General features: G+C 42.9%; 1 protein-coding gene across 2 annotated transcripts in view; it reads left to right on the plus strand.

The window, feature by feature from the left end:
• DOCK3 (dedicator of cytokinesis 3) overlaps positions 1–24,091 on the plus strand; it is a 664,292-nt gene that overhangs the window by 551,597 nt on the left and 88,604 nt on the right. For both annotated transcript variants that reach the window (XM_032290004.1, XM_032290005.1), the window contains exons 23-27: positions 9,570–9,740; positions 14,450–14,642; positions 18,109–18,236; positions 20,625–20,771; positions 23,182–23,280. In XM_032290004.1, coding sequence (XP_032145895.1) covers positions 9,570–9,740; positions 14,450–14,642; positions 18,109–18,236; positions 20,625–20,771; positions 23,182–23,280 — 738 coding nt within the window. The remainder of the gene's footprint in view (positions 1–9,569; positions 9,741–14,449; positions 14,643–18,108; positions 18,237–20,624; positions 20,772–23,181; positions 23,281–24,091) is intronic.

Genomic DNA, 24,091 nt, shown 5'->3' on the forward strand with positions numbered 1-24,091 from the left:
GGGTGACAGAGCAAAACTTCATCTCAGGAAAAACAGCAACAAGGACAGAGACAAGATGGCCATTTAGGAACAGCTCAGGATTGCAGCTCCCAGTGAAAGCGCAGAGGGTGAGTGGACGCCACATTTCCAGACGGATTTTTATTGCCCACAGACCAGGAGATTCCCAGGCGGAGGAGCCCCACAGGTTGCCAGCGCGACTGTTTTGGCCAGCGCGGCCATTTCGGTCCCCGCAGCTGTTTTGGCCCGTGCAGCTGCTTTGCGGCACCCCAGCACGGCAGTTCTCTGTACAAAATATACTGGTCCGGGTGCCCTTTTAGCTGGCGATTGGAGCCCCGGCAAGGCACAGTCACCCATTCATCTGGCTAAAAAGGGGTCTGAAACAGGGAGCCAGGCCAGGAGATTCCGGGCAAAAAAAAAAAAAAAAAGCCCCATGAATCTCAGAGCCGCTGTTTAAGCCAGCGCAGTGAGTTGCCGCAGGGGAAAGCACACAGATCCTGGTGTCTTTTCAACAGGCGACTAGAAGACCTTGGAGAGAGTCAACCGTTCAACTAAAAAACAAAAGGCTCTGAGGCAGGGAGCCAGGTGATCAGGCTCGGCTGGTCCCACCCCACAAAAGAAAAGCAATCAGAAACTCTTTGGATTGAGAGTTTCACAGCAAGCACAGCTGAACCCAGAACGGTCCAGCTCTGTGGGGGAGGGGCGTCAACAATTGCCAAGGCACTCCACCACTACAGAGGTAGTCCGCCATTGCTGAGGCAGCCTGCCATTACAACGAGAGTCCGCCATTACAGAGGCAGGACACCAATGCTGAGACAGTCCTAACTACACCCATATAAACAGGACTGCAGGGAAGTTCACACGACAGCTGGGCGGAGCCCACAGTAGCTCAGCAAAGCCTCTGCAGGCAGACAGTGACTAGGCTGCCTCCTTGCTGCACAGGGCAGCCCTGAAAAAAAGGCAGCAGCACAACGGAAACTCATAAAGCCCTAACTCCCTGGGACAGAGCACCTGGGGGAAAAAAAAGGTGTTTATGAGTTCTGCTGCAGCAGACCTAAACATACCTGCCCAGCAGCCCTGAATGAAAAACGTAGCTCACAACTCAGCACTTGAGCTCATATAAGGGATAGACTGTCTCCTCAAGCAGCTCCCTGACCCCCGTATATCCAAGGAGTCACTTCATAAAGGAGAGATCAGACTGACATTTAGCAGGTGTCCTTCTGGGACAAAGATAGCAGAAAAAGAAACTGGTAGCAACTGCTACTGTTCTGCAGCTGCTGCAGGTGATCCCCAGGCAAGCAGGGCCTGGAGTGGACCTCAGCAGCCCTACAGCAGAGGGTCCAGACTGTTAGAAGGAAAACTAAGAAACAGAAATAACTTCATTATCAATAAATTGGACGTCCACTCAGAAACCCAATCTGAAAGTCGGCAACTACAAAGACGACAGGTGGATAAATCCACAAAGATGGGAATAAACCAGCGCAAAAAGGATGAAAACAGCCGAAACCAGAACACCTCTCCTACAAGGGATCAGAACTCCTCACCAGCAAGGGAACAAGGCTGGATGGATAATGAGTTTGATGAAATGACAGAATCAGACTTCAGAAGGTGGGTAATAAGGAACTTCCGTGAGCTAAAAGAACATGTTCTAACCCAATGCAAAGAAACTAAGAACCTTGAAAAAAGATTTGATTGAAATGCTAACAAGAATGGACAAATTGGAGAGGAATATAAGCGAATTGATGGAGCTGAAAAACACAACACGAGAACTTCGTGAAGCATGCACAAGTTTCAACATCCGAATTGACCAAGCAGAAGAAAGGATATCAAAGGTCGAAGATCAACTCAATGAAATAAAACGAGAAGGCAAGTTTAGAGAAAAAAGTGTAAAAAGGAATGAAAAAAAGTCTCCAAGAAATGTGGGACTATGTGAAAAGACCTAATCTACGTTTGATAGGTGTACCTGAATGTGACGAAGAGAATGAATCCAAGCTAGAAAATACTCTTCAGGATATTATCCAGGAACACTTCCCCAACCTAGCAAGGAAGGCCAACATTCAAGTCCAGGAAATACAGAGAACACCACAAAGATATTCCCCAAGAAGAGCAACCCCAAGGCACATAATCGTCAGATTCACCAGGGTTGAAATGAAGGAGAAAATGTTAAGGGCAGCCAGAGAGAAAGGTCGGGTACCCACAAAGGGAAGCCCATCAGACTCACAGCTGATCTCTCAGCAGAAACTCTATAAGCCAGAAGAGAGTGGGGGCAATATTCAACATCCTTAAAGAAAAGAACTTTCAACCCAGAATTACATATCCAGCCAAACTAAGCTTCATAAGTGAAGGAAAAATAAAATCCTTTGCAAACAAGCAAGTACTCAGAGATTTCATCACCACCAGGCCTGCTTTACAAGAGCTCCTGAAAGAGGCTCTACACATAGAAAGGAACAACCAGTACCAGCTACTCCAAAAATAAACCAAATTGTAAGGAGCATCAACACAATGAAGAATCTATATCAACTAATGGGCAAAACAGCCATCTAGCATCAAAATGGCAGTATCAAATTCACACATAACAATATTAACCCTAAATGTAAATGGACTAAATGCCACAATCAAAAGACACAGACTGGCAAATTGGATAAAAAGACAAAACTCATCAGTTTGCTGTATCCAGGAAACCCATCTCACATGCAAGGATACACAAAGGCTCAAAATAAAGGGATGGAGGAAGATTTACCAAGCAAATGGAGAGCAAAAAAAAGCAGGAGTTGCAATTCTCGTCTCTGATAAAATAGACTTTTAAGCAACAAAGATCAAAAGAGACAAAGAAGGACACCACATAATGGTAAACGTATCAATGCAACAAGAAGAGCTAATGATCCTAAATATATACGCACCCAATACAGGAGCACCCAGATACATAAGGCAAGTTCTTAATGACTTACAAAGAGACTTAGACTCCCACACAATAATGGTGGGAGATTTTAACACCCCATTGTCAATATTAGATAGATCAACCAGACAGAAAATTAACAAGGATATCCAGGACTTGAACTCAGACCTGGACCAAGCAAACCTAATAGACATTTACAGAATTCTCCACCCCAAATCCACAGAATATACATTCTTCTCATCACCACGTCACACCTACTCTAAAACTGACCACGTAATTGGAAGCAAATCACTCCTCAGCAAATGCAAAAGAACAGAAACAGTCTCTCAGACCACAGTGCAATCAAGTTAGAACTCCAAATTCAGAAACTAACTCAGAACCACACAGCTTCATGGAAACTGAACAACTTGCTCTTGAATGTTGACTGGATAAACAATGAAATGAAGGCAGAAATAAAGACGTTCTTCGATACCAACGAGAATGAAGACGCAAAATACCACAATCTCTGGGACACATTTGAAGCAGTCTCTAGAGGAAAATATATAGCAATGAGTGCCCACATGAGAAGAAAGGAGAGATCTAAAATTGACACCCTATCGTCAAAACAGAAAGAGCTAGAGGAGCAAGATAAAAAAAAATCAAAACCTAGCAGAAGACAGGAAATAACTAAGATCAGAGCAGAACTGAAGGAGATAGAGACACAAAAAACCCTTCAAAAAATCAATAAATCCAGGAGCTGGTTTTTTGAAAAGATCAACAAAATAGACCACTAGCCAGATTAATAAGAAAAGAGAGAATAACCAAATTGATGCAATAAAAAATGATAAAGGGGATATCACCACAGATTCCACAGAAATTCATACCATCATCAGAGATTATTACAAACAACTCTATGCACATAAACTAGTAAACCTGGAAGAAATGGATAAATTCCTGGACACTTGCCTCCTCCCAGGCCTAAATCAGGAAGAAGCTGAAACCCTGAACAGACCCATAACAAGGTCTGAAGTTGAGGCAGCAATTAAGAGCCTACTACCCAAAAAAAGCCCAGGTCCAGACGGGTTCACAGCCAAAATATACCAGACATACAAAGAGGAGCTGGTACCATGCCTTCTGAAACTATTCCAAACAATCCAAAAAGAGGAAATTCTTCCCAAATCATTTTATGAGACCAACATCATCCTGATTCCAAAACCCAGCAGAGACTCAACAAGAAAAGAAAACCTCAGGCCAATATCCATGATGAACATAGATGCAAAAATCTTCAATAAAATACTGGCAAGCCGATTGCAACAGCACATCAAAAAGCTTATCCACCATGATCAAGTAGGATTCATCCCAGGGATGCAAGGCTGGTTCAACATATGCAAGTCCATAAACGTAATTCACCACATAAATAGAACCAAAGACAAAAACCACATGATGATCTCAGTTGATGCCTTTGACAAAATTCAACAGCCCTTTATGCTAAAAACACTCAATGAACTAGGTATTGACAGAACGTATCTCAAAATAATAAAAGCTATTTATGACAAACCAATAGCCAATATCATACTGAATGGGCAAAAACTGGATGCATTCCCTTTGAAATCTGGCACTAGACAAGGATGCCCTCTCTCACCACTCCTATTCAATAGAGTATTGGAAGTTCTAGCCAGAGCAATCAGGCAAGAAAAAGTAATAAAGGGTATTCAAATAGGAAAGGAGGAAGTCAAATAGTCTCTATTTGCAGACGACATGATGGTATATCTAGAAGACCCCATCGTCACAGCCCAAAGTCTCCTGAAGCTGATAAGCAACTTCAGCAAAGTCTCAGGATACAAAATTAACGTGCAAAAATCACAAGCATTCCTATACACCAATAACAGACTTAATGAAAGCCAAATCAAGAATGAACTGCCATTCACAATTGCTACAAAGAGAATACAACAGGTGCTGGAGAGGATGTGGAGAAATAGGAACACTTTTACACTGTTGGTGGGAGTGTAAATTAGTTCAACCATTGTGGAAGACAGTGTGGCGATTCCTCAAGGACCTAGAAATAGAAATTCCATTTGACCCAGCAATCCCATTACTGGGTATATATCCAAAGGATTATAAATCGTTCTACTATAAGGACACGTGCACACGAATGTTCATTGCAGCACAGTTTACAATAGCAACGACCTGGAACCAACCCAAATGCCCATCGATGACAGACTGGACAGGGAAAATGTGGCACATATACACCATGGAATATTACGCAGCCATTAAAAACGATGAGTTCATGTCCTTTGTAGGGACATGGATGAACCTGGAAGCCATCATTCTTAGCATACTGACACAGGAGCAGAAAATCAAACACCGCATGTTCTCACTCATAGGCGGGTATTGAACAACAAGAACACATGGACACAGGGAGGGGAGCACTACACACTGGGGTCTGTTGGGGGGAAATAGGGGAGGGACAGTGGGGGTGGGGAGTTGGGGGGATGGCATGGGGAGAAATGTCAGATATAGGTGAGGGGGAGGAAGGCAGCAAATCACACTGCCACGTGTGTACCTATGCAACAATCTTGCATGTTCTTCACATGTACCCCAAAACCTAAAATGCAATTTAAAAAAAAGAAAAAGAAAAAGAAAAACAGCAACAACAACAAAACAACTTGATGAGTACCATGAAGGAAATAAGATCATGGAACAGACTGGCTGGAAAGGAGGGTTTATTTCAGATCAAGGGTTTGGGAAAGCTTCTCTAAGGAGGTGATCTCTGAGCTGAAGTCAGTATTAAGAGTTGGAGAATGAGCACTCCAGGGTGCAGAAACAGAATGTTTAAAAGCCTAAATGGGAAAGAGCTTGGGTTTTGTTTTGTTTTGTTTTTTTGTGACAGAATCTCACTTACTCTGCAACCCAGGCTAGAGTGCAGTGGCCTGATGTCTGCTCAGTGCAACCTCTGCCTCCTGGGTTCAAGTGAAATTGTCCTGCCTCAGCCTCCTGAGCAGCTGGGATTACAGGCATGTACCACCATGCAGCTAATTTTTGTATTTTTTTTTTTGGAGATGGTTTTTCACCGTTTTGGCCAGGCTGGTCTTGAACCCCTGACCTCAGGTGATCTGCTTGCTTTGGCCTCCCAAAGTGCTGGGATTACAGGCATGAGCCGCCAGGCATGGCCAAGAGCTTGAGTTTTTGTTTTTTGTTTGTTTGTTTGTTTGTTCGTTTGAGACAGAGTATCACTCTTGTTGCCCAGGCTGGAGTGCAGAGGCATGATCTCTGCTCACTGCAGCCCCTGCTTCCTGGGTTCAAGCGATTCTCCTGTCTCAGCCTCCCAAGTACCTGGAATTACAGGTGTGTGCTACCATACCTGGCTAATTTTTTGTGTTTTTAATGGAGACAGGGTTTCACCATGTTGGCCAGGCTAGTCTCAAACTCCTGACCTCAGGTGATCCACCCACCTCCAACTCCCAAAGTGCTAGGTTTACAGGCGTGAGCCACCACGCTAGCCCCAAGAGCTTGGGTTTTTAAGGAACCAAAAGGCAACTGATAGGACTAAAGTGGGAGCTTTCAAATGCTGGACTGGATGTAGAAGAAGATAATAAGGGTGAACTGAGCCTATTTCCAAAGGGTCTTGCTAAATCAGCTGAGTTGATGACAGGGCCATTTACGGAGGTACAGAATTCTGGGAAAGATAAGGTTTGGGTGAGGAGAAGGAAGAATTCCCTTTGGGGGAGCATTTTTCTGAGGTGTTTTCATATGTATTCTCACCATTTCAAACTTATTCTCTAATACATCCAACACTAAGGTTTTATCAGGCCATTTCCCCTTCTTCGTCAGATTGCAATTTACAAGTCTCCTTCACCCGAATAGTAAGTTTCCATCTAATCCTGTTTTCCCCCTTCTTCATAGGATACATGTTCTTGGCCTGATACTTCTTATTCCAATATCAAAAACTATGGACCAGGAAACTTCTTTAATACCTTTGATTCACTATATCTTGCCACTCATAATCTTATTTCTTCCTTTCACCTTCAGAATCATAACCTTAAAAAAAAGTTCTATTAAAGAAGGTGAAAATAAAAAGTTCATTATTTCTTTCTTGGTTATATTATTTGTTCACAATGTGAGGGGCATGTCGGGGTTGTCATTATGGGTTTTAGGGTAGCTCGTCACAAAGCATTCCAGAACAACAGCACACCTTACAATGCTGAGCTGTATCAGTTCCTTAGCAATTAGCCACAAGGAGGAAAGAGAGGGCACGGTGGATCTTCTTGTTGATAAAAACATGGTAATAACTTTTAGGATCTCTTCTTCTTACAGATTTATTAACTTAAGCAAAAATGGACAGGGCAGCTACTTCAGCCACAGTTAAGTGCTCCATTGTCTCTACACAGTATTAGGAGCACCTTTAAACCTTGAACAAATCCCACAGGCTCCACCCCTCACCTTCTACTCCACTCTTCTGCCCCACTCTCCTTCCCCAGTTGAATCTGTCAGAGGTGGCCAGCATCCTCTGGTCCTGACCAAGATGGTGCTGATCCAAAAAAATCAAGAGGAGTGGGGAAGAGGGAAGTCAGGTACTGAGGGATGACTGGAAGTGGGCTTATTTTCCATGTCCTTATCTAGGTTTGCATGGAGACTTCTCTGATACCAGCCCTGTGCTCCTCTGCTAGTTTCTTCTTATATTATGTGGCCATTTAATAGAGGAACCAAGCTCTCATGCCCAAAAGGTGCAAGTCAGTTGGCTGTCTGGTTCTGCCTCCTAGAAACTGGTGGATGTTTCATGCCAATCATTGCATCTCTTGTGGTAGCTGTTTCAAACTTAAAAAACAAACAAAAAATACCGTTTTAAAATTAGAGGAGTAGTATGGAGCACATAATTAGATTTGCCTACATCTCAGGTGTCCTAAGATTTCACTTTTCAAAAAAAAATCTAGTTTATTTTCCTGTCTTTATTTCCAGTGCTCCACGTAATTGCTGATCCTTCCTGCATCTTCCTGGGCTTGGGCATATGACAATAATATGCTCAACAAGTTCATGTTCTAATTCTATGCATAATCCATTTTTCATAAATCTTTCCAGGTCTTAGCATACTTTTCATTTTCTATGTGACTTGACTGAGGAAGCCATCCTAGCTTTTTTAGGTTGCTCCAAGGAGATCTATTCTGTCCTTTACCTGTAAGGATTCTAATCCCTACCTATAAGGATTCCAATCCCTACCTATAAGGATTCCAGGGTTTCAGTCCTGACCCTGTCCCTCTTTTGTCCTCTGCTGAGCCCAGCAAGCCATCTTAATCATACAAAACCAAAATACCTAAAGGGGAAGGTCAGACCTGTTACCCAGCTGTTTGGTTTGGGAAATGCAAATATTTATTTTCTTTGTTCTGATAGAAAATACCTCCTACTTCAGTGACTTAAAACTGGTATAACCTGTTAACTGAAGCTGGCTCAGAAGTGTATACTTTCTGCTTCATGGACCTGAAGACACTTGCAGGCCAGACTCTTCCCCTGCTCTAGGATGTCACCACAGTATAGACATACTAGAGCAGGGCAGAGTCCGGCCTGCAAGTGTCTGGGTTTAGAAATTAACCGATCTTTCAAGTTCTTTATAGAATAGGCATTAAAAAGCTACTAGAACAGAGGGTGTAGCATTTATGGAAATGAGGCTGCACAGTAATTTCTTCTACAGAATCTTCTGGTATAAGCCCTGGAAGATACATTATTCTAAACTGGCATTCCCCAGTGCCACCTGAATTTTGTATGTGCCCCAAAATACTAAGTTCTTCTGCTTTTCCAAACCTTCTAACAGATGGATAGATCATGAAAGGTAGTTTGGGAATTGTTTTCTGTTTTATATTTCAAGTACCTAACTTCTGTCTGTTTCATCCTTGCATGAGTTTCTCTCCATTATCTCTGCCTTTTCAGTGTGTGGGAAATTTGTGGCATTTCTTTGATTAGAAAACATAGTCTTGGGTCTTGAATTTGTTCTCTTAAAAGAGAATTACTCTGTAAGCATGGGCCAAGCAGCAGGACCTCCTCAGAATCGGATTCTACTCCCAGACTTTTGCAGAAGCTTCATCTTGTACTATTTATGAACTGTCTATGGCAGATGTCTTGGTGAGAAGAGGGTAGATAGTGGGTATATCAGGCCTGTCAGCTGCTGTGCAGCCTGTGACAAGTTTTCTTCAGATTTCTGTGATCCCTGGTGAAAAAGGAGGAACTGTGTCAAGCCCCAGCTATTTCTTAAAGATGCAGGAGACTCTTAAGGCTGAGGACTCCTGAGTCCTTTTTAGGACACTTGCTTCTTGCAATAAACCTGATTATTTCTTACATCCTTGTCTTTTGATCCCTTTATTTCCAAACCTGAAAAAAAAAATACAGATAAACATTTTTTTTTTAATTCTGAATGTTCTTGAATTCAACTATTTCTAAAACAGTCTGTGGATCCTTAATTCCAGAATCTCAGAAAACAGTTGTGAAATTATTTGATGATTCTTTCAATAAGAAGATAGCTACTGCTTGGTGACAATTTAGATATTTGGGAAAAAGTTTTAAAAAATAAAGTGCCTATCTCCATAGTTAGAATTGCCCATCACCTGATTTTATTGTAGAAACTACTGTTACTTTGCCCTTTGTTTTCTGTTATGTGAGTTCCTAGGCATCTTCAACACCTCTCCATCCCTTTTTCTCATGCACTTTCCAGGCCTTGGAGTACCTTTTCAAGTTCATTGTACAGTCACGAATCCTGTACTCACGAGCTACTTGTGGAATGGAAGAGGAACAATTCAGATCCAGTATCCAAGAACTTTTCCAGTCCATCCGGTTTGTGCTAAGTCTGGACAGCAGAAACTCAGAAACACTCCTTTTTACTCAGGTTCGTATGCTTCAGGGAAGCTTTGCTCCTGGGTTCCTCTTTCTTAGTGGTAATTTCTTTCTCCTCTGGTTTTCAGCGTTGAAGAAGCCTTGCCAGGATCATGTGTATTGGGTAAGGGGTGATTTACAAGGAAATACCTGATACAACAAAATGCTACTTTTACTGCAAAGCTGGCTGTGCCACAGCTGCCAGATGTAAAACAGCTCAGTGGCTTTATGTTGGAGAAGCAGCACCAATTTGTTCTTGTGAACAGCCTTTAAACCAAATTTATTTAGCTACCACTACTTAGTTTTTTATGAACATCTTATTCACTGGAGATATTCAGAATATATAGGGAATTTTATTTCCTGATTAATCATTGTATTAAAGAAAATTGGCCAGGTGCAGTGGCTCACTCCTATAATCCTAGCATTTTGGGAGGCCAAGGCAGGCAGATTGCTTGAGCTCAGGAGTTCAAGACCAGACCAGGCAACATGGTGAAACCCCATCTCTACTAAAAATACAAAAACTTAGCTGGGCATGGTAGCATGCACCTGTAGTCCCAGCTACTAGGGAGGTTGAGGCAGGAGAATTTCCTGAACCCAGGAGGCAGAGGTTACTGTGAGCCAAGATCACACCAGTGCACTCCAGGCTGGGCAACAGAGCGAGACTCCATCTCAAACAAAAAAAAAGAAAATTTAGATTAGTATTTGTCCATTCCAGAAGTTGAGTGAAATAATTTGAAAAACAGTAGGAATAACTAGGAAGCTTTGGCTAAGAATTAAAATTAGATTAGGATTGGAGGGCTGATAAGATGGCAGAACAGGAACAGCTCCAGTCAGCAGCTCCCAGCGAGATCAACACAGAAGGTGGGTGATTTCTGCATTTCCAACTGAGTACCCGGCCCATCTCATTGGGACTGGCTAGACAGTGGGTGCAGCCCACGGAGGATGAGCCAAAGCAGGGTGGGGTGTCACCTCACCCAGGAAGCACAAGGGGTTGGGGATCTCCCTCCCCTAGCCAAGGGAAGCCATGAGGGATTGTGCCATGATGAACAGTGCATTCAGGCCCAGATACTATGCTTTTCCCACAGTCTTCGCAACCCACAGACCAGGAGATTCCCTCAGGTGCCTACACCACCAGGGCCCTGGGTTTCAAGCACAAAACGGGGCAACCATTTGGGCAAACACCAAGCTAGCTGCAGGAGTTTTTTTTTCATATCCCAGTGGAGCCTGGAATGCCAGTGAGACAACCATTCACTCCCCTGGAAAGGGGGCTGAAGGCAGGGAGCCAAGTGGTCTAGCTCAGCGGATTCCACTTTCATGGAGCCCAACAAGCTAAGATCCACTGGCTTGAAATTCTTACTGCCAGCACACCAGTCTGAAGTCAACGTGGGACGCTTGAGCTTCGTGGGGGGAGGGGCATCCACCATTACTGTGGTTTGAGTAGGTGGTTTTCCCTGCTCACAGTATAAACAAAACCATCAGGAGGGTAGGACTGCAGGGCTGCAAAGCCACTGTAACCAGACTGCCTCTCTAGATTCCTCCTCTCCAAGCAGGCCATCTCTGAAAGAAAGGCAACAGCCCCAGTCAAGAGCTTATAGCTAAAACTCCCGTCACCCTGGGAAAGAGCACCTGGAAGAAGGGGCGGCTGTGGGCACAGCTTCAGCAGACTTAAATGTTCCTGCCTGCCAACTCTCTAGCAGCAGATCTCCCAGCACAGCGCTCAAGCTCTGCTAAGGGACAGACTGCCTCCTCAAGTGGGTCCCTGACCCCCATACCTCCTGACTGAGAGACACCTCCCAGCAGGGGTTGACAGACACCTCATACAGGAGAGCTCTGGCTGGCATCTGGCGGGTGCCCCTCCAGGATGAAGCTTCCAGAGGAAGGAACAGGCAGCAATCTTTGCTGTTCTTCAGCCCCTGCTGGTGATTCCCAGGCAAGCAGGGTCTGGAGTGGACCTCCAGCAAACCGCAGCAGACCTACAGCAGAGGGGCCTGACTATTAGAAGGAAAACTAACAAACAGAAAGGAATAGCATCAACATCAACAAAAAGGACATCCACACAGAAACCCCATCCAAAGGTCACCAACCTTTTGCCACTAACATCAAAGACATCAAAGTCCAAAAATAGATAATTCCATGAAAATGAGGAAAAACCATTGCAAAAAGACTGAAAATTCCAAAAATCAGAATGCCTCTTCTCCTCCAAAGGACCTCCAACTCTTTGCCAGCAAGGGAACAAAACTGGACAGAGAATGAGTTTGATGAATTGACAGAAGTAGGCTACAGTGAGCTGTGATTGCACCACTGCACTTCAGCCTGGGCAACAGAGTGAGACCCTGTCTCAAAAACAAACAAAACTGCCTGGGCCAGCTAATCCATTACCTTTCCACCCAGCCTTACCCTAGAACAAATCAAGAATTCATTTTCCCAGTCAAAAGGGAGGCATTTTATCTTACAAAATGAATGTCAGAATTTTTATCTAATGGATTACAGTTCTTCAACTTTTTGAAGCTAAATATTATGCCAAAACCTGTCAGCAAAGATCAGACAGCCTCTCTCATGCTCAGTCATTCAGGCACTGCCAAGTATATTGTTAACCCAAGTGTATGTTTAAACTCTGTCTTATTTAAGTTTAAAATAGTCTACTTTTTGTTTTCCACTTGCCTCTGTGTTGCCTTTTGATACCAGTTGCCTGTAGGTTTCTCAGCCCAGAGGACAGATGATCAATTGGGAGTACCTCAAGGCTTCCTTGATTCTATAAGGGACTCTATAAGCAAGTACCTCAAGGCTTCCAGGTGCCTCTGTAAGGAAGACTCCTTCTGTGATCTCCCCTCCTAAGTACCTTAAGCTGTTCATCTTCCTCTTCCATTCCCTTCCTACAGCCAAAATATGGAGAGATTAGAGGTAGCTAGCAAAGCAATGCAGATATGCTTTCTGGAAACTTGGTAACACAGTAGCGTTCTGTACTGAATGACACACTCTTACCATATCAAGATAAATAGCTTACATCTGGCCTCAGCTAAGACCTGTGTGACGATCAGACCTTCTTTGGTGCAAGGCTCATGTTTCCTGAGTTTCACAACTCTCAATATATATATTATTCAGTTAGACTTTATGTCTTTGATTATGACCACTAGAAGACATCAGGGTGTGAGAGTCCTTCTGTCCTGGTATCTTTAGGTACAGGAAATTTTACCACTTAAGAGAGCAAATGAATTAGTGTTTGTTATTCATTATAAAGCACCTACTTCACCACTCCTTTGTCTTTTATATCTAAGCTGCTAACGGTATGTTTTGTTCTGGTTTTAATTACTCCAAAACAATCTTTTTTATATTCCAGGGAGTTATAAATCCCTGATAGAATTCAGATAGATAGATGGATGGATGGATGGACAGATAGATAGATAGAATTCATATAAGTTCTGCACTTGGGCCTGGCCTGAACAAAGATCACAGCACAAGCCTGTTTCCCATTGCATAAATTTTCACTCACTCTAGGCCAGTGTCTTTTGTCTGATGGAGCATCAAGAAAACAGCCTTTCCTCCCCAACCTGCCATTTGGGAAGGGTACGTTCTCATCTTTTTGTCTCAAGATAGCACTTCATTTCTCTTTGTAAATCTTGAGTTAATGGCATAAGGGAAGTGAGAAGGGAAAAAAGTCCTCATGCTGCTTCCACTTAGGCAAGAGAAAATAATGAGAACCAGCATGTATCAAAGGCCTACTGTGTTCCAGGAACTCTACTGGAAACTTTATGTAAAGCAATTGAATTTTCCCTCATACCAGAATCAAGAAATAAGTAATAGCATCATCCCAGTTTTATAGATATGGAAACAGAATTAGGCAGTAACTTGCCAAAGTTTATGTTGCAGGTAAGCGTTAAAGCTTGGGTTTGAACTTGTATCTAATTCCAAAACCCATTCTCTTTCTCCTACAGTGCTCTGCATACCATTATCAGATTGTTGTCAAGACACTACCTTATGGTCCTGCCAGAGCTTACATCCTGGAAGAAAAGCCTAACACACACACTCCCACTGCCCTTGCTTGGGCATCTAGGTTGCTGAACTCTAAGCCCACATCAACAGTCCTCAAGAGTATATGGCTAACTAAATACACACATTTCCCATCCTCTTAAATTTACTCTTGAGACTACTAGACATTATTTATGAAGAAAATAATTATGAAGTCTTCAGATTTCATGGTTGCAAATTAGAATCTCTGTTCTGGGGAAATGGTACAGCTCTCAGAACTGGGTCACTGGCTGCAGGGCTGTGAGCAAATTTCAGCTGGTGCTGCTGGAAGGAACTCAGCTCTCTCTACCATTCTTTCTTGAGTTTGGAACCAAAATTGGAAAGTCAAGAACTTGATCATAGAGACAAACAAAAAATATGAATCCATTTTATGAATGAAAACAGTTGTGGATCCTAAGCCATGTTGAGCAAATTTCTCTTGATACCCCCTTCTCTTGCCAGAAAATGCCAAATGCAAGTTACGAAAGCTTCAAATTCCCTGGACCCCAGTAAATTATCTTATTTTGGTTTCCTTTTTGTTTCTTGCTCCATGCCTGAGTGCGCAGTCAATGGCCAGGGAGGAGCCCACCCAAGGCAGAGATGCTACAATGCCCTTTCAGCCTCTCACCACCTTGTGTTGTTGAGCATGAAAGATAGACACACACTCTGACACACACCCTAACTCTGTGCTAACCACAGCTTCATTTGCTTCTGCAGGCAGCACTCCTCAATTCTTTCCCAACCATCTTTGACGAGCTGCTTCAAATGTTCACCGTGCAAGAGGTAGCAGAGTTTGTGAGAGGGACACTGGGGAGTATGCCCAGCACTGTGCACATTGGGCAATCAATGGACGTGGTCAAACTTCAGTCCATTGCCAGGACAGTGGACAGCCGCCTGTTTTCTTTCTCAGGTAAATCAAGTTGGGATGAGAGTCAGACTCACCTTTCCTTCCTTCCAGGGGTGGTAGCCAGGTGGTAATCAGATCAGTTTCCTCAACCTTTGTGCAAGAAACCAGTGACCGTTAAGATGCAGAATTTTTAGTAAACTATAATAGAGAAGACCTACACCTACTGCCTTACAGTTTATTCCTAGGAATCTACACATGGAGGCATGTCTCTGGGATGGTGTCAGTCCATTCAGGCTACTGTAACAAAATGCCATGGACTGGGTGGCATGTAAACAACAAACTTCCTCACAGTTCTGGAGGTTGGGAAGTCTAAGATCAAAGCACCAGCAGATTCAGTGTCTGGTGAGGCCCACTTCCTGGTTCATAGACAGCTATCTTCTGTGTTCTCACATGGCAGAAGGGACAAGGCAGCTCTCTGGGGTCTCTTTTTTAAAAGGGCACTAATCCCATTGATGAGGGCCCTGGCTCCAGGCTCACAGCTTCCAAGAACAGAGGAAAACCCTCAGGAAAGGAAGGAGAGGAAAAGAGAAGGGACTATCTCAAGGGGATAAAGATAAGCCAAGAAAATAAAAGAGGCCCTGAAAGGGGGCCCTGAGGACCCTATGCTTTCTTGTTTCTTTGCCATACCACTCGATTCCTTTTCCAGTCTTTGGAGAACCAACTAAGGATTAGAGAGAGAAATGGACAGGGAGCTCTTTATTCTCTCCACGGGGTCAGAACAATCTAATATATTAGCAGCCTAGTCTGCCTTTCACGAAGAACTTCTGGTTTCATTCCTGAAGCCACATCATATGCGATCAAGTTCTGCCTTGAAGGGACAACCAGATACTCAATGGCCATATATTAATGATCAATATGAGCCTGATCCTTTCAGTATAATATCAGTGTGCTAGCATAAACTTCCGGGGCACACACATAAATCTGAAACACCGGCAAAACAACTATTAGAATTTTTATAATTATAATTTTTGATGGTTAATTTTTTTAGGTTTGACTTTTAAAGTATAAGGACAAAAATTTCTCAGCCCAGTGCTACACACATTTGTAATACTACATAGATGTTCCCTTTGACTTAGCTGTGCCAATGTATAGTATTGCTAATAGTAAAGCTGCCACTAAGAAAGTAATCTTTTCCACCAGGAACTGTTTATGCTGGTAAATAGATCTCTCTTCTCCAGCTCCTGCACTGAAGATTTTATTAATTGTTTGGGCACACTGTCACTGAGGCCACTGTACACACTCGAGCTTTCTGCACTGCTTAAAGAAAGTGCTTTCAAAATATGTGGGAAGGGGAGTTACAGATTGCTTTCACTGACATACTTTATTTCTAATATTTCTGCATGTACTTGCTGTTTCACACAAACACTTCAGAAAAATTTTCTTAATATTTATGTGGCATTGGACTACGTATTTGGATTTAAGATGACAAACACCACCAAAATTTCATTTGCATCTCACTTTCATTGAATGCCTGAATTGCAGCATCTTCTCCGAAGCAAAAGGTTCTTTACCAGTGATGTCCTTTGACCAGCACTAATATTCTCAAAGTATAAGTTTGGTCTCTTCTTCATCAGGTTCTAGTAACAAACTACTGGTTTCTTCTGTAAGGAGCTATTGGTTTTTACAAATACTAAGTATGTTGGTATTTTCGTCTATACAGTGCAGTATCAACGTTTTGTATCCAAGCAGCCTTTTAAATCTAGACTAGCTAGTATTCCATTCTGTTGGAACATATTCTAAGTATTTGACAAGGTAGTGCCCAAATCTCTTATATGTCATGTAATTTGTCTTTGACTGAAAAAGATTTCCTGTCTGAATTTCAAGTGGAAATCTTAACTAAGGACAGATATGAACGATCAATCCCAAATGCCATGGCTTGTTTGTGACTGTATCATGCTGGCCCCATATGATGGGACCTGCAGAGTACACAATCACTGACCACGTAGGAGTACAGGGTGCCAGAAATGCATTCACACTTGTATTTCACTTTGTCTCCTAACCACCTTTGTGAAGCACATGTATTATAGAAGAGGCCCTTAAATCTCATTCTACAGATGAGGAAAATAAAGCTCATGAGAGGAGTCAACTTGCCTGAGGTCTCAGATTGAGTTAAAAAGGGAGCTTGATGTAGGACTTAGCCTTCCTGAATTTAGGATTCTAAATATAGTCACCTCTTGATGAAAGTGCTATTCCGGTAACACTGGGAGAAAAGAAAAGGAAATCATTTGAAGTGTACAGTAGGATTGGTGGTAAATGTTGGCTAATTATCAAAGTTTTATGACAAGACAAAGGTCATGCTTCAATTCTGTTCATTGCTGTGTACCACTGAGCAGCAATTTAACAAGCCTGCCGGGGAGAGGGAACAGGCCTGATGACTATGGCAAGGTAAATGCTCACAGGGGTGGAAGTGTCAGACTACCTACCTCGCCAGGTCATGAAGAGGGACAATCTATAATCCATTTCAAGTCTGCAAGTTCAGTCAGTGTAGTTCATACGAAGTATACCATTTAAATGGAATTGTCACTGTAAACTGTGCTTTTAATTTGGAATCTAATCATTAGAGAGATTTCATCTGGGACCAGGTATGGTGACTCAAACCTGTAATCTTAGCATTTGGAGAGGCCAAGGAGAAAGAATTGCTTGAGCCCAGGAGTTTAAGACTAGCTGGGCGGCATAGTGAGACCTCATCTCTACAAAAAATTAAAAACTTATCTGAGTGTGGTAGCATACACCTGTGATCCTATCTGCATGGGAGGCTGAGGTAGGAGGATTGCTTTAGCAATCCTAGAAGGTTTAAGCTGCAGGGAGCCATGATTATGCCACTCCACTCTAGCCTGAGAGAGACCCTGTTACCAAAAAAAGAGACTTCATTTGGAAGCAGACCCCTAACATTCATCCTGCATGAAATGCCATGGATGCTTTGTCTTGAAAACAAAGGAAAGAAAGATGGAAGAATAATGTCATGTGATGGCTTGTATACTCCAGGCAGTGGGCTTTTAGGCCCTTGTAAGGAAAGGAGATTACCTTCACTTTTTTTTTTTTTTTTTTTTTTTTGGAGATGGAGTCTCACTCAGTTGCCAGGCTGGAGTGCTGTGGTGCAATCTCAGCTCACTGTAACCTCTGCCTCCCAGGTTCAAATAGATTCTCCTGCCTCAGCCTCCCAAGCAGCTGGGACTACAGGCACGTACCACCACACCCAGCTAATTTTTGTATTTTTAGTAGACACAGGGTTTCACCATGTTGGCCAGGATAGTCTCGATCTCTTGACCTTGTGATTCACCCACCTTGACCTCCTAGAGTGCTGGGATTTCAGGTGTGAGCCAACACGCCCAGCTGGAGATTACCTTCACTTTTGCTCTAGTCTCAACCCCCCTTGCTTTGAGAATAACTAAGTCCCACAATGCCACTGGCTTCCCACAGTAGCAGTTCTCCTCTAAAGGCTTCTTCACCTTTGTGTTTTCTCTCCCAGAATCCCGCCGCATCCTGCTTCCTGTGGTTCTCCATCATATCCACCTTCACCTGAGGCAGCAGAAAGAGCTGCTTATTTGCTCAGGGATTCTCGGCAGCATCTTCTCCATCGTCAAGACCAGCTCTCTGGTAGTGGCCCCACACCCACTCCACCCTGCTCAGCTCTTCCCTTGTCTTGTGTTACTTTGCTAATATGGCTTGTACACTTTTCAGATGGCTTTGTACACTTTTCAGTCATAGATGCTTTCATCAGTGACAGGAAGGTGCCCAAGTGAATGGAAGCCTCTGTGTTGCCACCAGGTTTCTCAATACAACACATTCTTGCTATTTTTAAAGGTTGCAACACCATAAATCTACCCAGAAATATAGTTATCTATAGTACCACAAAGCCCAATTCTGTGTCATGCTGTTTCCATCAAAAGGTTTTAATTCTGGATTCTTTGGAGTTTTCTGAGAATATTCAGGCATGAGCACAGGGAGGCAGACCCAGACTTGAGAGGTAGCTTGCTTATTCAGGCTCTTCTGACAGCTTGATCCCACCCATATGGCATTCCTATACTGTGCCAGTTGAGGTCAGGGTATATGAGAGGTTAATGTTGCCCATCAGAGCTCTGAGCCTCAGAGGATGGTAGAATTGTGCTTTAGGGATCAGGTTTCAACTGATACTGCTTTTACCCATTTTCTTTACTCTTTATATTTTCTTTTTAAAAGAGATCAGTGGTAGGAGGGGATGAATTGAGGTAGGGAAAGAGAGAAGAAAAGACATGAATCAGGCACGGGTGAGGGTAGGAATTTATTTTAGTAATGCTTATTTCATGTACTTTTGATAATAGCAGAAAGGCATATTACAGAAAATTTGGAAGCTATAGGAAAGTGTAAGGAAAGAAATGTAGAACAAAAATGGATTTTTAAATTATACCATTTTATTAAGCTGCTAGAGAATAGAATTTCACATGCATTTAAAATGAAGGGCAGTGGTCAGGTGATAAGAATATATAAGGATAGGCTCTCCACATGCAGTGGGAGAGGACCTAAAAAAAAGAATATTTTTTGTTTGAGCAGGGACAGGGAGTCAATAGGATACTCTAATGTTCAGACTTAAAGTACCATCTGGTGACAGGGGTCTAACTTGGCAGAGAATGACTGTGATGGTGATAATGGCCCTAACATTTGCTCTTGGCTCCAGGTAAGAATTGGCAGCCCTTCTTCCCACCAGGCCTCAGAGAAGCCACACCAGGCACATAAGATCTACTTGTAGCCCAAGGTCATATTTGAGGGGGTGGGCAGCTTATTGCTAAAGGAAGGAGAGAAATTGAAGCAAAAAAAGAAAGAGGAATGGAATAGGAGTGGGAACCAGTAAAAACCTGGAAGTGATGGTTTGGTTGTGTTTGTGGGGCTAGAATGAGTGTTATTAATTGCTTGTAACTACTCAAAGATACATCACTGGTAAGTGTTATGATCAGTTTGACAGATAGGAAAGATGACATTGGTCCCAAGAGCTGCTCAAATTCTTCATGTGGAATGGGGCAGAGTATAATTGTATTTGATGGATGGGTAAAGGGAAGATGAAATTTAAGCTCAATGAGAGCAGAGATGTTATCTCTCTTGTTCACCTCTATATATTCGGGTTCTCAAACAGTGACTGGCACATGGTAAATGTTTAGTGAATGACAAACTGATGGATGGGTAAAGGATAGACATTAGGACCAGTGATAGTGTAAAGATCTTAGACAAGGGGCAACGGGAATCTCTTTGTGAGATAATTAAAATCATGCTACAGAATTTTAGATGAATGTGAGAGGTCTATAATAGGATGACAGGCTCTTCCGAAATTATGAAGTGGCCCTTAGTGAGAACACATGCTCCATTGTTTTTGTGAGATAGCCGGAGAAAGATGCACTGATGCTGGAGTCCTTCAAATAGACCCCATAACAGAAGCAAGAGAGCTGCTAGAAATGGGCCCAGGCATATCTAGGCAGCAGTCAGGGCTGGCAAAAATTGAAGGCACCCAAGAAGAAAACCCTGAGGAGAAAACAGGGCACTTAAAAAGATGAGCTACTTCTATGTGCATTAGTGCTGTGTACTAGTGAAGGTGCCACTGCCGCACCTTGTTGTGTGAATTCGTCACCATTTCTCAAACTTTATCATTTCTGAAAGTGTCAGAAGAGTTGTGCTTTCTCCTGACAAGTCTAGGGAAATCAAAGAAAACATTTAACTCAGGATCTTTGCTTCTGCCCTGTATATCAAAATTAATGTATCTGCTTGAGATTCAAAGTTTCAGGTGGTGTTGAGTTAGGGTAAGGTCCCAGCTACCATGCCTGGGCAGCCGTGGCAGTTGTGCCTCACCTCCTCTGAAAGCCATTGTCCTGGGTTCCTTGACACTGCATGTTGGTGAGACTGAGCTTAGTGTTGGGAATCCAAAAGACTACTGCTGCCATGGCTGACCTAGTAAGTGCTGCCAGCTATACATCAGCCTGCCCTGGTGCTAATGGTGTGTTCTCTTGCTGCTCGCTCCAGGAGGCAGATGTCATGGAGGAAGTAGAGATGATGGTGGAGAGCCTCCTGGACGTGCTCTTGCAGACTCTGCTCACCATCATGAGCAAATCGCACGCTCAGGAGGCGGTAAGAGGGCAGCGGTGCCCGCAGTGCACAGCCGAGATCACTGTTAGTAACTAACATCCAGGTTTTCTTGCCTTCTTTTCTAACCTGGGGCTTCTCCACAGCACTCCCCCTCCATCTTACCATCCCACCACCTTCATCTCAGCCTCCCCTCCTGCATGGTTGTCAGCATGCTCCCCTTTTCCCATCTTGAATCTGACTCTCCTCTCCACTCTGAAAGCTCTAGGTTCACATTCCCAGGAGTCTTCCTTAGGGCAGATCCAGGGAATGTTTCTTGTCCTATTTTCCTCCATACTTTGAGCCCAGTCATTCTCTATATTGTGGTATGAAGCAGGGATGTATGAAAGAGGTAGTAAGAGGTTGAGGGTGAAAAACAAACTATTTCTTCTAGGAACCCCTGATACAGGTTCTCCTAAATAATGTACAGGACAGAATAATTTTCTTAGAATTGGCTTCTATCTACAAATTAGCTGTTTTTGTCCATTGTGCTTGTATCTAAATTTTTAGCATTTGGGAAAGTGTGATGAGGTAAATTTCACTGGCATTACTGAATAATGATTTTTCTGTGATCTAATTAGAAGAAAAACAAACTGGAAAGGCTTCTCAGGAGGGTTAGAGAGACAATGCCTTGGACCCCTCATGCCCCCACCCCCCAGTTCCTATACCCAGAGTAGACATCACAGCCCTGAGGTGGGGACATGATAAACAGTTTTCACGGAACCTTTCCATTGGCAGATGGGAGATTACAGTTATCTCTCTGAAGAAAACCCTCTGTGGGAGCAAGCCAAGCTACAGCATGCTAGGGAAAGCAGGGAGCACTCAGGGAGCAGGCCTATGTGTTCTGGAGCACTCGGCTTCGAAAGAGTGCCCCTTTAGGAGCCTCTGTTGAAGGCACTCTCACTGTAAGTAGAAAACATCTGGGTCGCTCTGCCTATGGAGTAGCCATTCTTTATTCCTTTCCTTTAAATATATATATATATATATATATATATATATATATATATATATTTACCAGGAAATCCCTGGCATTTCCTGGTAACCCAGCCTTCTAACCAACATTTACACAGTGCTTGCTGTCTGCCAGACCCTGCTTTAAGCACTTGTCCAATATTAGCTCATTTGGCAGTACTAAGGAAGTGATTAATTTTAAATAGATTATAATGAGGATGATGATAACTGTAACTTATTCAGTACCTTTTTACATAATGGACTGTGTTCTTAAATGCTTTATGTACATTAACCCATCTGACCCTCATGACAAATTAACTATAGCTTATTATGCCCATTTTTCAGATAAAAATGAGATGCATGCACATATATATTTTATATATGTGTATTTTTAATAATTTCAGTGTGGGCACAGTGGCTCATACCTGTAATCCCAACATTTTGGGAGGCCAAGGCTGGCAGAGCACCTGAGGTCAGGAGTTTGAGACCAGCCTGGCCAACATGGCAAAACCCCCTCTCTACTAAAAATACAAAAAAAAAATTAGCCAGGTGTGGTGGTGGGTGCCTATAATCCCAGCTACTCGGGAGGCTGAGACAGGAGAATTGCTTATACCTAGGAGGCATAGGTTGCAGTGCATTGCGATCATGCCATTGTACTCTAGACTCGGCAACAATAATTTCAGATAACCTAGAAAGGGTTTGAGAGACTAAAAACTGTTATCACTTTCTCATGGTTTATAAACATTTGAAAATTGCCCAAGTAAAGTAAATGTTCTCCCTCCTTTTTAAGGAGGCAACTAAGAGGAGGCCATGCTTGTCTGCCTCATGCCAAAAGTTGCTGTAAGATGGTTTTTGAAGTCCTTAAAGCAGGATTTTATACCATGAATCCCAGTTGAAACTTGAAGACATGTAAAACATTGATACTTGTCCTTTAATTTCTACTTGTCTTAAAGCCCATAGCGTGTCCCCTCAAAAAGGTCAGTTTTAACTCCTCTGCCTTTCAGACAGGCATATTGATCTGCTGTGTTTTGTTTGCCCGGTCCAATAACCCTGTGCAAATTCTAGGAAGTTCCAAAGAAATCCTTGTAGAAGGGCTGCTCTAGCCCAGCAGGATGGGCAGAGTACAAATTCTATCCAGAGAAGGTCAAGCTTTCCCCTGTTCCAAGTATCCTCTATAGACTTCTGTACAGTGCCTTCGCAACAAAGGAATATTTAGCCAAAACTTACCTGGGAAAAAAAAGGGATAATATTTGTCTCACTTTGCTGTACTACTTCATTATACTTCAAGGTTTTTCAATAGCCCCATGCTGCAGAGGCCTTATTCCCCACAATCCCTCCAGGCTTTCCTCAGCAGAAAAGAAAGCTTTTGAAGGCCCGACTTGTCATCTTTCTTCCATGGTCATTGGGGCCATCTCAGACCCACCCTTCTCTCCTTGCCCTCTGTGGATTGGGGGAACACAGCCCTTGCAATTGACCATGCTAAGTGTTTTTCTGGGTTGGTTCCTAGGGTGAGTATGTGTCCTGCCTTCTCTCACTGCTCCGCCAGATGTGTGACACGCATTTCCAGCACCTCCTGGACAACTTCCAGAGCAAAGATGAACTCAAGGTAGGCAGTAGAACACCTTTCATCTGGGAGAGTAAGTATGCAGCCAACACTCCCCAGGAGCTTTTTCCCTGTCAGGGAGGTGAGTGCAAGTGACTACTAATGTAGGATTCACCAGTCCTACTTTACAGCTGAGTATTGGCGTCCATAAGCTGAAAGCCAGCAGTGTCCCCACTTAGCTGGACCCTGGTAACAGACAAGTTTTCCTTGACTATTAGCTACCCTGTGATCATGTGCCTCTATTAGAGGCTACTCTGACCCACACTGGTTGTCAGAAAACCAGGACTCCTTCCTTTCTTAGGAACTTGGCAGTTACTTTTATATTTTCTACCTGCAAATTAGGATTTGCTGTTTTAATGCCTTTAATAATAATGATGATGACAACTTTTCATGTAAATATATTTGTGGAAGAGACCTTTAGAAAGCAAGGGTGTGCACTGCCCATTTGCTGCCAAACTCTGGGTCTGGAGCACTGAGGGGCTTATTTTTATCACAGATTGCTATACATAATTTTAAAAGCCAAAGCATACTACTAAATTTATAATATAAAACACCTGTAGTCCTAGCTAGTCTTGAGGCTAAAGTGAGAGGATCAGTTGAGCCCAGGAATAATTTTTGTTTTAAATACAATGTTTTTTCTGACTCAGCCTGACTCAGGTCCAGTCCCTACTCCGCAAAGGCTGCCATTTTCAATTTATTTGCAATTCTTCAGGAAGCTGCTTCTATTTTTTAGCTATTGTTAGTTATTATCTATTTTCCTCTTTCTATGGAAAACGAAGATGATTCTCCAGAATCATTCCTCTCTCACACACAC

Source organism: Sapajus apella, unplaced genomic scaffold (assembly GCF_009761245.1).
Source record: "Sapajus apella isolate SASKATOON/1434 unplaced genomic scaffold, GSC_monkey_1.0 scaffold23, whole genome shotgun sequence".
Lineage (NCBI taxonomy): Eukaryota > Metazoa > Chordata > Mammalia > Primates > Cebidae > Sapajus > Sapajus apella.